Source organism: Phyllostomus hastatus, unplaced genomic scaffold, assembly GCF_019186645.2.
Source record: "Phyllostomus hastatus isolate PE091 unplaced genomic scaffold, TTU_PhHast_1.1 phas_contig_38, whole genome shotgun sequence".
NCBI lineage: Eukaryota > Metazoa > Chordata > Mammalia > Chiroptera > Phyllostomidae > Phyllostomus > Phyllostomus hastatus.
In genome coordinates, this window is record NW_025333869.1 from 17,471,129 (window position 1) to 17,486,837 (window position 15,709).

At 39.8% G+C, this 15,709-nt stretch overlaps 1 protein-coding gene across 2 annotated transcripts; it reads right to left on the reverse strand.

Annotated features, from left to right (window-relative positions):
• Positions 1–1,871: 1,871 nt before the first annotated feature.
• On the reverse strand, positions 1,872–12,396 carry DYDC2 (DPY30 domain containing 2). 2 transcript variants are annotated; one of them, XM_045842307.1, is made up of 6 exons: positions 12,294–12,336; positions 9,013–9,120; positions 8,498–8,580; positions 7,019–7,173; positions 6,535–6,658; positions 1,872–2,392 (listed from the first exon to the last, which is right to left on the reverse strand). In XM_045842307.1, exons 3-6 carry the CDS (start codon positions 8,520–8,522, stop codon positions 2,373–2,375), a joined length of 324 nt encoding a protein of 107 aa, XP_045698263.1. In that variant the 5' UTR covers positions 8,523–8,580; positions 9,013–9,120; positions 12,294–12,336; the 3' UTR covers positions 1,872–2,372. The 2 variants fall into 2 exon arrangements, with proteins under 2 accessions (XP_045698263.1, XP_045698264.1); XM_045842308.1 differs by lacking the exon at positions 9,013–9,120 and having other exon boundaries at positions 12,294–12,396.
• Positions 12,397–15,709: the final 3,313 nt, after the last annotated feature.

Consider the following 15,709-nt stretch of genomic DNA (forward strand, 5'->3'; position numbering starts at 1 on the left):
GATCTCACCTTTAACAGGAACCTAAATAAGAAAACAAAGAAACAAGCAAAATATAACCAAAGACACTCAAATAGAGGACAGGCTGATTGTGACCGGAGGGGAGAGAAGAGGGAATTTAAGGGGACAGTGGGAAGGGTTCACAGGAACAAACTTAAAGGACACATGGTCATAAACTAAGGGGAGGGTGGTAATGGGAGGGAAGTGGGGAGAGTGGGAGAGGGGACTGGATGGGGAGTAAAAAGGAGAAAACTGTATTTGAACAATGATTAAAATAAAAAAAAAGAAGAAAAGGTCAGGGGTGTGGAATTGCCAACAAATCCTTGTGCCAATCAAAAATGGCTACCTTGCCATTTTCACATTTGGTATGAGTTTAGCCCTTGTATAAATTCATTTATGCACTTGACAGATATTTATTGGGCACCTCTTATGTGCTGGCAGTTTTAGGTGCTGGGGATACAAAAATAAAGAGAAAAAATTCCTGTCTTCATGGAGCTCACATTCTACTGAAGGAGACTGACAGGGAAGAGGGTACCAAATGTGTGTGGAAGTCCAGATAGGATGTATGTAGTATATAGGAAGTATAGGTAGGATAGTTATCTATCTATCTATCTATCTATCTATCTATCTATCTATCTGACAGCCAGAAAACACTTCACTGAAAAGGCAACTTTTGGTAAAGGAAAATTAAGGCCATTTTCCTAGGGTTATCATACAAATCCTGCTAAGCTTTCAAAGAAGAGCTCCTTTTTTGGCCTTAGAGATTTACTTCAGAAGTATCAGGACCACATTTTCTTTTATGTAGTGACTGAGAAAAATCTTTTCCACTTATAAATAAAATAAGGGTACATTTGAGAAACAGATTTAATTTCATCTTGTATGTATTAGATGATTATAGCCTATGTGCTGCATCATGCTGAGTTTTGTAGACAATAAATAAATACAAAAATAAATAAGAAAAGGCAACCTTTGAGAAAGACCTGAGGAAAAGAGAATCTGCAGAAATGGAGGTATGTGGGTAGATGGGAGAATTACAAGAGAGAAAAAGAAGAAAGCAAAAGTTCTGAGGTGGGACCATGCCTTGTCAGTGTGTCTGAAGTGGAGAGAATACAGAGAGTGAAGGTGATGGGGAAGCAGGCAGATCTTATAGATGCTGACAGGTTATAGGTAGTGCCTTGAATGTTTCTGGTACTGCGATGGGAAGCTGCTCATTAAGCATGATATGACTTATGTTTTACTAAAATCGTCCTGGCTTCAAAGACTGAGAAGGATAGACTGGGAAAGGTCAAGGGCAGAAGATGACCAGTTAACAGGCTATTGTAATAATCTAAGCAAAATATAATTGTAGCTTGGGCTACATTCAAGTGGGTGAGTTCTGTTTTTATTTTAAATGGAAAGCCAACAGACCAGATGGAGGATGAAAAAAAATAGAGGATGAAACCAAGAGTTTTGACCTGAGCAAATAGAAGAAGGGAGCAATACTGGTTCAGGGAGCATATCAGGGATTCCAGTTGGATAAATTAAGTTCTAAGATGTCCATTGGTAATTCAAGCACATGTCAAACAGGCAGTCAATTTAAGAAAATCTTAGTTAAAAATATAAATCTGAAGTCACCAGCATATAGATGATATTTGAATGACTACAGATATAAAATAATTTTTTAAAATGTTCAAATCTTTGAATTTTGTTGACATTGGAGCTGTTTCAAAATATGTCTTGTCAGTAACAGAGGTACAGTCTGGGGCAGGTGTGACACTTGGAGGGCCTGACTGCAAAGTTCAGTAAAGCAAAGACATGATCACATGACATAGCTGTGTTTTCACTGCCTAGTCTCCAAAAATAAATAAATAAATAACACAGGAGGAAAATAGTTCATCAGTTCAGTTATTTATTTTAAATCCTTATTGAGTTTATTTTATCCTATAACTAGTTCAAATTTCCACATAACTAAGGAATTTTCATAGCCATCAGAATAGAACTTGAGCTGGAGAGTCCCCGCAGACACCTCCTTCCACAGCCCCTCAAATCTTGGTTTAATCCATACGGTTATCATCTTTAGGTAAGAGCTCTTCTAGATGACTGTTTTTTGGCTTGCAGCTTTGAGAGAAGCATCATCAGAATTATCCACCCTCTGATAACATAAGGAGATACGGAGCCAGGATGCATTTCTGGAGTACTTCATGTTGAAAAGCCTACTAATTTACTTCTTGTGGAGTTTTGACATTCTAGCCAGCCTGGCCAGATGAGTCGGAAGAAGGAATCTGTTGAGGCACTCCTGGGATCATATTAGAAGTACTGCACAGGCATTCCTGCTTCCAGGACTCCTTTTCAAGGAGTTTGTGTTCTCCTACATGAATATGGTCTTCTTTGTGGAACTAGCTACTGATATCAGTGGCTAAAGAGAAAACAAAAAAAGCAAAACAGTCACTAGCAGAGAGTAAAACACACGTAGTATGGCAAGAACACAATATTGCCATTTTCATGCTCAAGACTAAGAACAAAATGGAAACAGACTTGTTCTAGCAAAGCATAAAAGAAAACTTGGAAATGGGGCTATAGAGGAAGTTCAGAGTGAGGATTTAAACTTAAGCACAGCAGCCATTCTCTCTCTCTGTCCTGTGGCTTGGAAGGGAATAGAAGAGACATGAAGAAGGGATTATATAGCACCCATGCGGCTCTCTTGTTCTCTCCCTCTCTCTCTCTCTCTCTCTCATGCACACTCTGCTTTTGGCCATGAGGGGAGTAGTAGTGAAAGAAGAGACATACTATCTGTAGTAAGGGATTTTTGCCATAGGGCTTGGAAGAGAGAAATAAGCAGCTATGTAGTTTACAGTGAGGAAGTAGGCCACGTGGCCTGGACTAATAAGAAAGGAGATGCTGTTGCTGTGATAGTGCCTGCTCTAGCTGACTCCGGAGCTGCAAAGGACTTCCTTACAAGATCCCATCCTGCTACACCTGGATTTTACCCAGACTTTTAAGACCTGTGCCTTTCCTGAGTTTCACCACAATCCAGAGTAACATGGCACATGATTTCTGGACTACCATTAAAAAGCTAATGGCAATGTACTCCAGATACTGCAGTACATATAAGAACACAGGAAACTTTGGGGGATGTTTTCGGCTAGTGGCCTGGTAGGGAGCATGGGAAGTGCTGGGTCTCATGGAAAAGGAGGGTTCTGAGCTGAGGTGTGAGCACCCCCTGGGTTGGAATGTTATAAAGAAACACCTGCTCCTTCCAGCATTAATTGTTGGGTCATTCACCAAGGCGCTGTAGGGATGGGCCCCGGTCTGCTTGGTGATAAGACTACTGTCTAACAATAGTATAAAATCATCTTTGTTTGATTTATTTATGAAACATCCAGACTTTTAAAAAAATCTATTAATTGTTTATGAGTAAAGCTGGCATATCCACATAAATGTAAGTAAGCTTAATACTTTCATGTTTTCATCAAAGTGGGCTTTGAAAACTAGCAAAAGCTTGTTAATTGTATAAGACTGTATTAAAGTTTTTAATACATGGATGTAGTGATAGTTACAAAAATGTCAGATTTCAAGGTCAGTAAGTCAATTTCCTATCTGGGCATCATGTACTTTGTAGAAACACAGAATGACACATTTTCCAGAAGATTGTGGCAAAAATTATGGAGACAAAAGATATGCTTATCAGACAAATAAATACTCAGTTATTTCCAACTATTCTAAGTTATTCATTTATGGCCATTGTTACAGAGGTGGCATCTGTGGCTTTATACATAAATAAATAAAATAATATATCTGAAGTATATAATGATAACCATATTTGGTTTTTAAAAAACACTGAATAATTTGCCGTGGCTGGTGTGGCTCAGTGGATTGAATGCTGGCCTGAGAACTGAAAGGTCACCAGTTTGATTCCCAGTCAGGGTACATGCCTGGGTTGTAGGCCAGGTCCCTGGTTGGGGGTGTGCAAAAGGCAACTGATACATCTATCAGTTGCCTCGTCCATTGATGTTCCTTTCCCTCTCTTTCTCCCTCCCTTCCCCTCTCTTTAAAAATAAATAAAATCTTTAAAAAAACATTGAATAACTTTTGAAAAGGGCTCAAAGGATCCTGTATAAAAATATATTTGCTCCGGAGTTGCAGCCAAGGTGGAGGTGTAGGTAGAAACCCTTCACTTTCTTGCACAACCAAAAGGAGGATAACAACCAATCTAAAATCAACAACCAACCAAAAGCACCAGAAAATCAAACTGCATGGAACTCTGACAACCAAGGAATTAAAGAAAAAATCAACCAGAGCAACCATACTGGTAAGGCGAGGACCATGAGAGTCAACTCAGAAAAACTGCAGCGACTTGGCAGACTGTGGGGATGTCTATGGTGGGGGTTTCTCCCAGTCTCCCAGGAGAGTTCAATGAAAGCCGCGCTACAGATGGGCAGGTGAGCTGCACTGTTCCCTCTCTGGGCCCTCCCACACAGGCAGCACCACAGCACAGCAAAGAGGGTTGCTCTGCCTGGTGAATACCTAAGGCCCTGCCCCCTTACAACCTATCAGCTGCATCAAGACAGAGAAATAGGGCCCAAATGAAAGAACAGAGCATAACCTCAGAAAGACAACTAAGAGAGGAGGAGATCACCAATCTATCTGATGGAGAATTTAAAGCCCTGGTAATCAAAATGCTCAGAGAACTGATTGAGCTTGGTTGAAAAATGAAAGATACCCAAAATGAAATAAAGCAAAACATTCAGGGAACCAACAGTGACAGGAAGGAAACTAGGACTCAAAGCAATCAAAGGAAGAAATAAATATCTAACCAGATCAGAATGAAGAAACAAGAATCCAAAACAATGAAGAGAGGCTGAGGAATCTCTGGGGTAACCTGAAACATTCCAATATCTGAATTATAGGGGTGGAAGAAGGAGAAGAACAAGAGCAAGAAATTGAAAACTTATTTGAATAAATAATGAAGGAAAACTTCCCCAATCTGGTGAAGGAAATAGACTTCCAGGAAGTCCAGGAAGCCCAGAGAGTCCCAAAGAAGTTGGATCCAAAGAGGAACACACCAAGGCACATCATCATTAAGTTACCCAAGATTAAAGACAAAGAGAAAACCCTAAATGAAGCAAGGGCAAAGGAAAAAGTTACCTCCAAAGGGGTGCCAATTAGGATATCAGCTGATTTCTCAAAAGAAACCTTGCAGGCAAGAAAGGGCTGGAAAGAAATATTTGAAGTCATGAAACGCAAGGACCTACATCCAAGATTACTCTATCCAGCAAAACTTTCATTTAGAATGGAAGGGCAGATAAAGTACTTCCCAGATAAGGTCAAGTTAAAGGAGTTCATCATTACCAAGACCTTATTATATGAAATATTAAAGGAATTTAGCTAAAAAAAAAGAAGATAAAAAATATGAACAGTAAAATAACAACAAACTCACAACTATCAACAACTGAACCTAAGAAAAACAATGAAAACAAAAACTAAGCAAACAACCAGAATAGGAAGAGAATCAGAGAAATGGACATCACATGTAGGGATTTTGGGTGGGGGGTGGTGGGGGGAAAGGTACAGGGAAGAAGAAGCATAATAAGTAGGCATAAAATAGACTGGGAGACATAAAAAAATGGTATAGGAAACAGAGGACTCAAAGAACTTATATGTATGACCCATGGACATGAACTAAGCAGGGGGAGGGCTGGAGGATTGGAGGGACAGGGTGGAGGCATGTAAAGGGGGAAAATTGGGAAAACTGTAATAGCATAATCAACAAAAAATACTTAAAAAATTAAAAGCAGAATGAAAATACTGTAAGAGAATGAACTGTCTCATTAAAAAAAATTCACACAATTCTCTAAAAAGTTTTCCCCCCAAACCCACAATTCTTTAGTTTTATCATAAAAGTTTATAAAACACATTTGAATGAAACATGAAAAAATAGCCATAACCACTAAACAAGTAGAATTAAATGTAAAACTTTCAAAATCTATTATCTAGATTATGTTATTCTAAATTGTGATACTAAAACTTTTTACTGCAAACATAATTTGAATATATGAAAGGCCTGGTGAATTCGGTTTGCCTTCAAGTTAACCTAATTTTCCATATGTTTCTTTGTGTTGTTTTAACATGTATTCATTATGCTCTTTGGACTATACATGTGTCCATTTTTTTAAAGAAAAACTACTAAAATTTTATAAAGCGCTATTTTCTCCAAACCTTCTCTGAAACCATGAAACTTGATGTGTGTTTTCTTTTAATAAAAGTATTTAAGTAATTATGAAAAATATATATTTGTTCTAAGTGACATATTAGATCTTTTTAAATTTGAATTTTTTAAACCAGTAACATCTAAAGTATTTCCTGAAATCTAAAATGGAATTACCTTTAAACATTTTCTTTTTTCATTGGCCATGATCTTATTGACATATAAACACAGAAAAAATGGAGGCTAATGGAGACCTCAACCCATTTTGCACCGTGGCCAGGATGATGACTGTGGATTTCCTGGTGTCCATCACTGGGATGTATGCACCCAAATGCTGAGTTCCTCCTCCCTACCTGGTGTCAACTTTTCACACTCTCGTTCAATCTGATACTCTTCTTGCTTCAGTATTTCTGTCATTTTGGTTTCCTTGAGGCTATTATCATATTCCTCCTTCAACTGGATCTTCTTCTGCCTATTCTGGGGTAAAGTGACAGAGTTAAATCAGATTAGCCCTAGGGAAGCTTGCACAAATAGGCCCTCTCTCCCAGGGATTGGCCTCAGGCCCTTCAGGTGTCCTGAGTCTGCTCTCGTAATGAGCTTTTAGGCTGTTAGTAGCTCGAAACTCACCAATTCATCAGTCATGTGAGTTTTATTCCTTCTTCAGCCAACCCCACTTAAACTCCCCATGCTTCTAGGATTTCTGGGCCTAAGCCTCTCTCACAAGCTGAATAAACCAAAAAACTCCCCAGGCCAGCTCCAGAGTTCTGCCTTGGATCCTAGATTACTGTGGAAAAGCTGGAAAGCCCTCCCCAAGCTGACCCGGGCACATACACACACCTCTTCTTTTGTTTTAGTGATTTTCCTGTAATGATAAAGCCAGTGAGCCAGGTACTCTATGGGGTCACTGGGTCGAACCTTTGCCACCTCTGCCAGGGCCTGGGCAAGGCAATTTCCAAAGCATCTCTTCAAGTAATCAGTTTCCATCCTGTGGGCTTGGGACACATCAAAAGAGTCGCACTATTTTAGAAATCTAATTTGATTTAAAAAATAGACACATTCTAACCAATTTATGGGGAACTCAAGAGATAGAAATTTTTAGTTTTTGGTAACAGTCAATAAGCTTAGCAGTTAATGCATGTAAAAAGCTATTTTCAGGAACTGAAAGTATGGCCCACCCTGACTCCAGGAGACCATGAGCAATTCAACCTTTGTACTAAAGAAGAAACCATAAGCAATCAAGATGGTGTATGAGCCATTGTGCTCCAGGGAGAGACAACCTGATGCCCAGGATACAGATAAAGAATATCATCCAAGGACACAGGACCCAGATAGAAAATCACTAGTCAATGGACGAAAGGATGTTAGGGACATTTGCCAGGCTGCAGCTTTCCTGAATTTCAAATCCCTTACCTACACTTTTTTCTCCTTATAAAAAAGGCTGGCTTGAAAGGAAATGTAAGATGGTCTGTTAGGGTACATAACCCACCATCTTCTCAGATCGCCAGCCATCTGAATAAAGCACCCATAAAGATTCAATCCCTGTCTCTGCTTATTGGTTCTGGTGGTAATAGGCAACATGAATGCCGGCTTTTTGGTTTCATAATTAGGATTCATCAGGATAAATATGAGAGGTTTCTGGATCCCACCTTTCTCCAAGAATCAATAAATACATACAAGCCAGTAGCTCTTACACTCAAAGGGATTTTTTCCTAAAGCTCTCCTAGGTCAGACAATATACATGTCCCAGAAGAGTTCAGGCCTAACAAGAACTTGGTAGATTGGTGATTAAGTGTGGCTGAAGCTTCCACTTACACGTCTAGGGCCATACCACCCTGAATGTTCCTGATCTCAGAAGCTTAGCAGGGTCAGGCCTGGTTAGTACTTGGATGGGAAGCCTCCACTTACCCACATATTTCTACTTTTGAGCGCAAAGGAAATAATTGAGCAGACATGGGTCCAAAGAGGGGCTCTGAGTACCCAGAAAGCTATGCTGTTAAGAGATTGGAAGCAATAGTCATCTATGACATAGATAAGACTGTCTTCCTTATTTCATAAGGTAACACTGAGAAGCCCTGGGGATAATAGGGAGGGAAAATGCCAGGCATTATAGCTACTGCTGGTCAGAAACTCTGCCAGCACTTCACACAATATTCACTCTCCATTTTTTAAGCAAGAAGCTACTTTAGGTTGAGGTGATGGCCCTGGATTCACTACTAATGAGAGTTCAAGAGCTGGAAGTACAGCCTGAGTTAGACCGCAAATAGGAGTAGTGCTGTAGTGCAGCAGTATGAACGCAGACTCTGGTATCAGACAGACCAAGTTCCAGTCTTGCTTCTGCCATTTATTAGCTGTGTGGTCTTCAGCAAGTCACCAGTCTCTGTGAGCCTTGGTTTTCTTATCTGTAAAACAGAATAACAAAGGTATGTGCTTCATAACTGTGAGGATTAAAGGAGACAATAAACATGTATAAAGCATTAAGCCTGGCATATAGTAGGTGTTTAATAAATATTTGCTATTACAGTGGAAGATCGTGATATGAAATGGCCTAGCCCCTAGCCTATTCCTGACTAACTCCATATTCCTGAAGTTCACGTGTTTTAACTCCAAAAGAGTTAATAATAAAGTGACTAATAAAGACTTAGATATAGTCTTAACATTTTCTAGAGGCATTATGCAGTTCAAGGAAGGAAAGATAAATAGATAGATACACAGATATTAATATAGAAAAAATATATTATCTCATAGCTCTTCCCACTGCAAAGTCCAAGAAGCAAATACACCTCAGTAGCAATGAGCAGCACACTGAGCACACAGAATTTATCTTTAAATACCTGCAACTACTTAAAAGGAATCAGGGCTCCTTGGAGAAGTGGCCAATTCCAAGGTTGAGGTTGGAAAAGTCCAATAAGCCTGAAGCATTTTGTTTTTCCAGGAAGAAACTGTTGAAAAATAAAATGGTTGAGAACACAGGAACTAGTTTGAAGGAGCCACTGCGGGCTGAATTTGGTGCAATTTAATTATCAAAATACATAATGACTGTAATAGATTATAACTAATTGAGTAAAACAAAATCCATGGGTCCATATAAAAACAAATAAGTGAATGAGAGAGATGGCAAGTAGAATGCCAACTAATAATGGAGTTTTTTGAAAAAATCACCATTTTATACCCATCATAGAGTGACTCAAGCCAGAATCATCAATGTATACTAAATTTCAGTGAATATTTGATAAGGAATAGGATATTTATATAGTCTCAAAGTTTCTCCCCCAAAATTATATTAAGTCCAAAGGGAAATACAGAAAGTTTATGTGATAAAACCTGGCCAACATGACCTTCACCTAGTGATCAAAGTAAATATCATCAATAAGAGACAGTGACATCACATGTCTTCTGATGTAATATACTTCTTAGTGGGACATAATACATTTCTATGGATTCCTGCCCCCAGTGCAAAAATCTGATTTCAGGAAACACCAAACAAAGCCCAACTGAGTATAACCGACTTGAACTCTTAAAAATGCCAAGGTCATGAAAGGCAAAAAAAGATGAGGAACCATTCACATCAAAGGAGCCTAAACAGGTATAACAGTTATATGCAATACATGATCTTGGATTGGATCTGGACCAGAAAAAAATTCTACAAAGGACATTGTTAGGAAAATTGGATAAACTCAGTGTGAATTGTAGATTATATGACAGAATGGCATCAAGGTCAAATTCCTGGTTTTGGTAGTTGAAATGTGAGTAAATAAGACAATGTCCTTGTTCTTAGGAAGTATACAGTGTGGTAGGGCTGAGTAGGAGCTCCCAAAGATGTCCAAATCCTAATACCTGGAACCTATGAAGTATGTTATATGGCAAGGATTTTGCAGATGTGATTAAAGAATTTGATTTGGGGAGGCTATCTGGATTATACAGGTAGGCACAATGTAATCACAGGTTCCTTATAAGAGGGATACAGTAGGTCAGACAGAGGAGATGTGATGATGGAAGCAGAGGGGAAAAAACAGTGATGTGATTCAGGACCATGAGCCAAGGAATGTGGGTAGCCTCTAGAAGCAGGAAGAGCAGGGAAATGGATTCTCCTCTAGAGCCTCCAGAAGGAACCAGCCCTGCCAACAATTTGTTTTTAGCTCTATAAGACTCATTTTGGATTTCTGACTTCAAAAACTATAAAAGGATAAATGTGTATTTGAAGTCACTAAGGTTGGGGTATTCAGAATGAGTCACCCAAACATGTGCCTCTGTGATATGTAGATTGTTTTGAGCTAAAGGCAACAAAGACCCTCAGTCTCAAGAGAAACTTCTCCGCCCTCCCCTCAACTACCTAGACGAATTTGAAGTAGAGGCTTTTCCAATAATAAGAGATTGTCAGAGATAACATTTTAACCTTATGCCTAGGGCAGGGAAAAATTTTAAATACTGAACATCTGTTCTTCTTGGTGTCCTGCAATGACCTACCTCTCCTCTGAAGCTCCAAGGTGATCCTTAGCTCAGAATGTCATATAATACCTCATTTTCCCTTTATGTCTTTGAACCTCTCATGTATATGGGGTCATGTGTGCAGGGTTCCCATACATATGTATGAAATTAAATTTGGTCATTTATTTTGTTAATCTGTCTCATGTCTAATGAACTATTAGACTAGCTGGAAGAACCTTAAGGGTAAAGTTTCTTCCTCCCCCTCAGGTGGAGGGTGGGAATGGGTGTGGAGCTCATCTCCACCTGCCAATCCATGTCCCACCTGAATCAGTGCACCAGGATAAATGACCTTCTACTCCCCTTCTACTCAAGGGTGGTCCATGATCAGCAGCACTGCATCAACTGGGAGCTTGTTGAAATGAAGATTTTCAGGTCCCATCCCAGACCTACAGATTCAGTATACATTATAATAAAATCCCTAGTTAATTCAAAGTTACAAATTCACTTTGCCCTTATTACTGTAGAATTGCCTTTTCCAGAGCACAGAATCACTAATTTTGCATTCCCAGGAAGTCTCTCCAGTCCCAGTCCTTGGTGGTTGATGGGGAGGAAGGAGATGGGCGAGTTGCCACACTGTGCAGTGTGTGGCAAACCCTTTCTGGACAAAGCATTTGCTCCAAATTACACACTTTCAACAATGGTCTCAATGAAATACTGTCGATCTGACAGTTACCAAGGCTTGCTGCCAAGACAGTTGAGCCACAATAACAGAACCACAATGTGAAGCTTGGAGAGGGAGTGGGCAAAGGGATGCTTTCACAGCTCACTCCACCCAACTCAGGACACACTCACCAAGTGGGTAGAGCTATTTGGGGGGAGTTTCCCAGAGCTCCTGGGAAAGTCTGCTTACACTGGTGTTCCCTATTCGTGACTCAGTAAAACAGGTCAATGAGCATGGAGGGTGTCTTTGTTCACACTCTATTCACAGTGCTAGGAACACAGTAGGTGCTCAGTAAATATGTCTTGACTTAATCAACTAGGGCTCTAATGCTTGTGAGCCCAAGCAAGGGCACGAGCCCCTCCACCTGTTAGTGCTCAGTTTTGCACTTATCTCAGCCAATGTTTACTAAGGCTTCTGCCCAGCATTGCTCTGCACATGAATTAAAACAGAACATGGGAAATTCTAGCAGAGTATTGTGTACAAAGCTAGGCCAGAGAAGACTGCCTAGTTCCCAGGCTCTGGCCTAGCTGGTGTTGGACAGCTTCCGGGAGGCGAGTGCACTTGAGCTGATTCTGAAAGGAACCAAAGCAGAGGTCGTCCGCAAGTGCAAAGGTGCGAAGTCATGAAAATACAGGCCCATGGAGCCTGCAGCGATTGTCACCTCTGGCCAGGTGTCATCCGTAGAGGGGGTGTTTTCATAGACAGGCAGCCCTGTTAGGTTCCACCCGATGAGCCCGCTGTCCCTTTACCTCTCCCATTGCGTGGGACCCCCCAGATCTTTCCTCTCTTCCGCAGCTCCTCCTCACAGCCTCTATGGTGCAAGTCTCTGCTGTAGTCTCACCACTCCTCCTCTTGGGCGCACGTTCTCTCCTTCCTTCCCAAGCGCTCTCAGCTCACCCACCCGCTAGCCCCCACCCCCCACTGCGCGTTTTCCTTCTCACACCACCGCCCCACGCGCTCGCTCACCTGAGGTTGGGTCAATTCGAGTTTGCTGAGTTCCCCCTACGCCCTCCTGGCGAGCTTTCTCGTTGCCTAGTGACGGGACGCGACTGGAGCCTAGGGTTTACGCGTACGTTGCGGTGAGCGCGTGAAGGGCGCACGCGCAGTTTGGGAGACTCTTTTTTGCGGTTTTATTGGGCATCTGCGGCAGAGGTGGTTTGGACGTTTTGATCAGGGAGTGGTGTAGGTCTCCAGCGACGCCCAGGCTCCCTGAGCCCAGCGAGGGTTAGTTCATTGCCCTGGGTTCGGTAGGCGCCTCTGGAACGGTGTACCTCCTCCGCAGTGATGAGCGGCGCCAGCCCAGTGGAGGGTGGAGGAAGTGGGGATGCTTCTGTGGACAAGGGAAAGGAGCTCAAGCGCCAGTTGCCTAACGAAATACTGGACGCTCAGTTAAACTTACATTTCAAACGCAAGGAGTAACTTTTTCATACAAGTATAGTATACTAAATGGTATTTGTTGTTTATCTGAAATTCAAAATTTAACTGGACAGTGTTTTTGTTTGATAAATCTGGGAACCATAATCCCAACCCCCTCCTTTTCCATTTATCTGACCACTTTCTATCAGGCATGGGGTGGAGGACCTTTTTCTATTCTAGCAACTTCTCCAGGCTTGACGCAGCTAATTATGTGGGAAGGGGCTTTCTCATATTGGAAATAATGTGCCTTAAAACAACCTTTGTGATGCCAGCAAATAGGACAACCTGGATGAAGTGAACAGATTCCTAGAAACATACAGTCTTCAAAACTAAATCAGGAAGGACCAGAAAATCTGAATAGACTGATTACACCTAGTGAAATTGAAGCAGTAATAAAAAATAAAAAACATGACAAATAAAAGGCCAGGGCCAGATGGTTTCACAGGTGAATTTTACCAAAACCTTTTTAAAAAGAGCTAGTAAGAACTCCTTTAAGAAGAGCTCTTTTTCTCAAATTAGTCCAAAAAATGTAAGAGAAGACTTAAAAGCTTACTTTACAAAGCCATTCTAAAACCAGATAAAGCTGTTACAGAAAAAGAAAATTATAGACAATATCTCTGATGAATATAGATGCTAAAATCCTTAACAAAATATTAGAAAACTAAATGCAGCAATGCATCAAAAAGGTAATACACCAATACCAAGTGGGATTTACTCTAGGAATGCAAGCTTGGTATAACATTCACAAATTTATAAATGTGATGTACCACAAAAGAAAATGAAGGATAAAACTACATGATCATATCAATAGATGCAGAACAAGCATTTGGTAAATCCAGCACATTTATGATAAAAACTCTCATCAAAGTGGGATTAGAGGCAACATATCTAAACATAATAATGGTTGTATATGACAAATCCACTAGCAACATCATACTCAACGTGCAAAAACTATAAGCATTCAAGATACAAGATAGGGAATAACATAGGGATGTTTGCTTTCACCTCTTATAGCCAACATAGCAGTGGAAGTCCTAGTCACAGCAATCAGACAAAAATAAGAAATAAAAGGCATCCAAATTGGAAAGGAAGAAGTAGAAGTGTCATTATTTGGAGATGACATGATAATGTATGTAGAGAACCCTAAATATCCCACCAAGAAACTCTTAGACCTGATAAATGATTTTAGTAAAGTAGCAGGATATAAAATTAGTATCCAGAAATCAGTTGCATTTTATATGCCAATAATGAACTATCAGAAAGAGAAATTAACAATCCCATTCACATTTGCTTCAAAAAGAATGAAATTCCCAGGAATAAATTTAACCACGGATGTAAAAAACCTGTACTTGGAAAATTATAAAATGAATGAGAGAAATTGAAAAAGATACAAATAAGTGGCAGCACATACCATGTTTGTGAGTAGGAAAAATGAACACCATTAAAATGTCCATACTACCCAAAGCAAACTATAGACTCAATGCAATTCTTAATCAAGTTACCAATGATGTATTTCACAGAACTAGACCATATATTTCAAAAAATTTATATGGAACCACAAAAGACCCCAAATAGCAATAGCAATCTTGAGAAAGAATAAAGTTGGAGGAATCATGCTACCTACTATCAACCTTTACTATAAGGGTATAGTAATCAAAACAGCATGGTACTGTCATAAAAATAGACACATATATCAATGGAACAGAAGAGTCCAGAAATAAACCCACACCTTTAAGTAATTAATATTTGACAGAGGAAGCAAGGATATACAATGGACTAAAGACAGTTTATTCAATAAATTGCATTGGGAAAATTGGACAAGTATGTGCAGAAAAATGAAACTAGACAATCTTCTTATGTCATACACAAGAATAAACTCAAAATGGATTAAAAACTTAAATGTTAGACTTGAAACTGTAAATGTCCTAGGAGAAACAATATGCAGTAAGATCTCAGACATTGCTTGTATATTTTTTCTTATATATATCCTCAGGAAAGGGAAACAAAAGTAAGATAGACAAACGGGACAACATCATACTAAAAAGTTTTTTCACAACAAAGGAAACCATCAACAAAATTTAAAAAATCCACAGAATGGAAGAATATATTTGCTAATACATCTAATAAGGGGTTAATATCCAAAATTTATAAAGGACTTATGAAACTCAACACCCAAACAACAAACAATTCAATTAAAAAATGGGCAAAGGACCTGAATAGACACTTCCAAAGAGGACATACAAATGGCCAATAGATATGTGAAAAGATGGTCAACATCACTGATTATCAGAGAAATGAAGAAACCGCAGTGAATGTGTCCTCATACCAGTCAGAATGGCCATCAACAATAAATCAACGAACAACAAGTGATAGCAAGGATGTAGAGATAGTGGGGCCCTTGCGCACTGTTGGTGGGAATGCAGATTGGTGCAGCTACTGTGCAAAGCAGTATGGAGTTACCTCAAAAAGTTAAAAATGGATCTGCCTTATGACCCAGCAATTCCACTTCTAGGAATTTATCCAAAGAAACCAGAAACATTAATTCAAAAGAATATAAGCACCCCTATCTTCATTGCAGCGTTATTTACGATAGTCAAGATTTGGAAGCAGCCCGAGTGTCCATCAGTGGATAAAACAACTATGGGACATTTACCCAATGGAATACTACTCAGCCATAAAAAGAAGAAAATTTTGCCCTTAACAACAGCATGGATGGACCTGGAGAATATTATGCTAAGTGAAATAAGCCAGTCAGAGAAAGACAAATACCATATGATTTCACTCTTATCTGGAATCTAATAAACAAATTGAACTAAGAAGCAAAATAGAGACAGACTCATAGATAGAGATCAGGCTGACAGCTCTGGTGGGGGAGTTGAAGGGTGGAGGGATCAAGCAAAAAAGGAAAAGGACTTCATGGACACAGACAACATGTAGTTATTGATGTAAAGTATAGCATAGAGGAG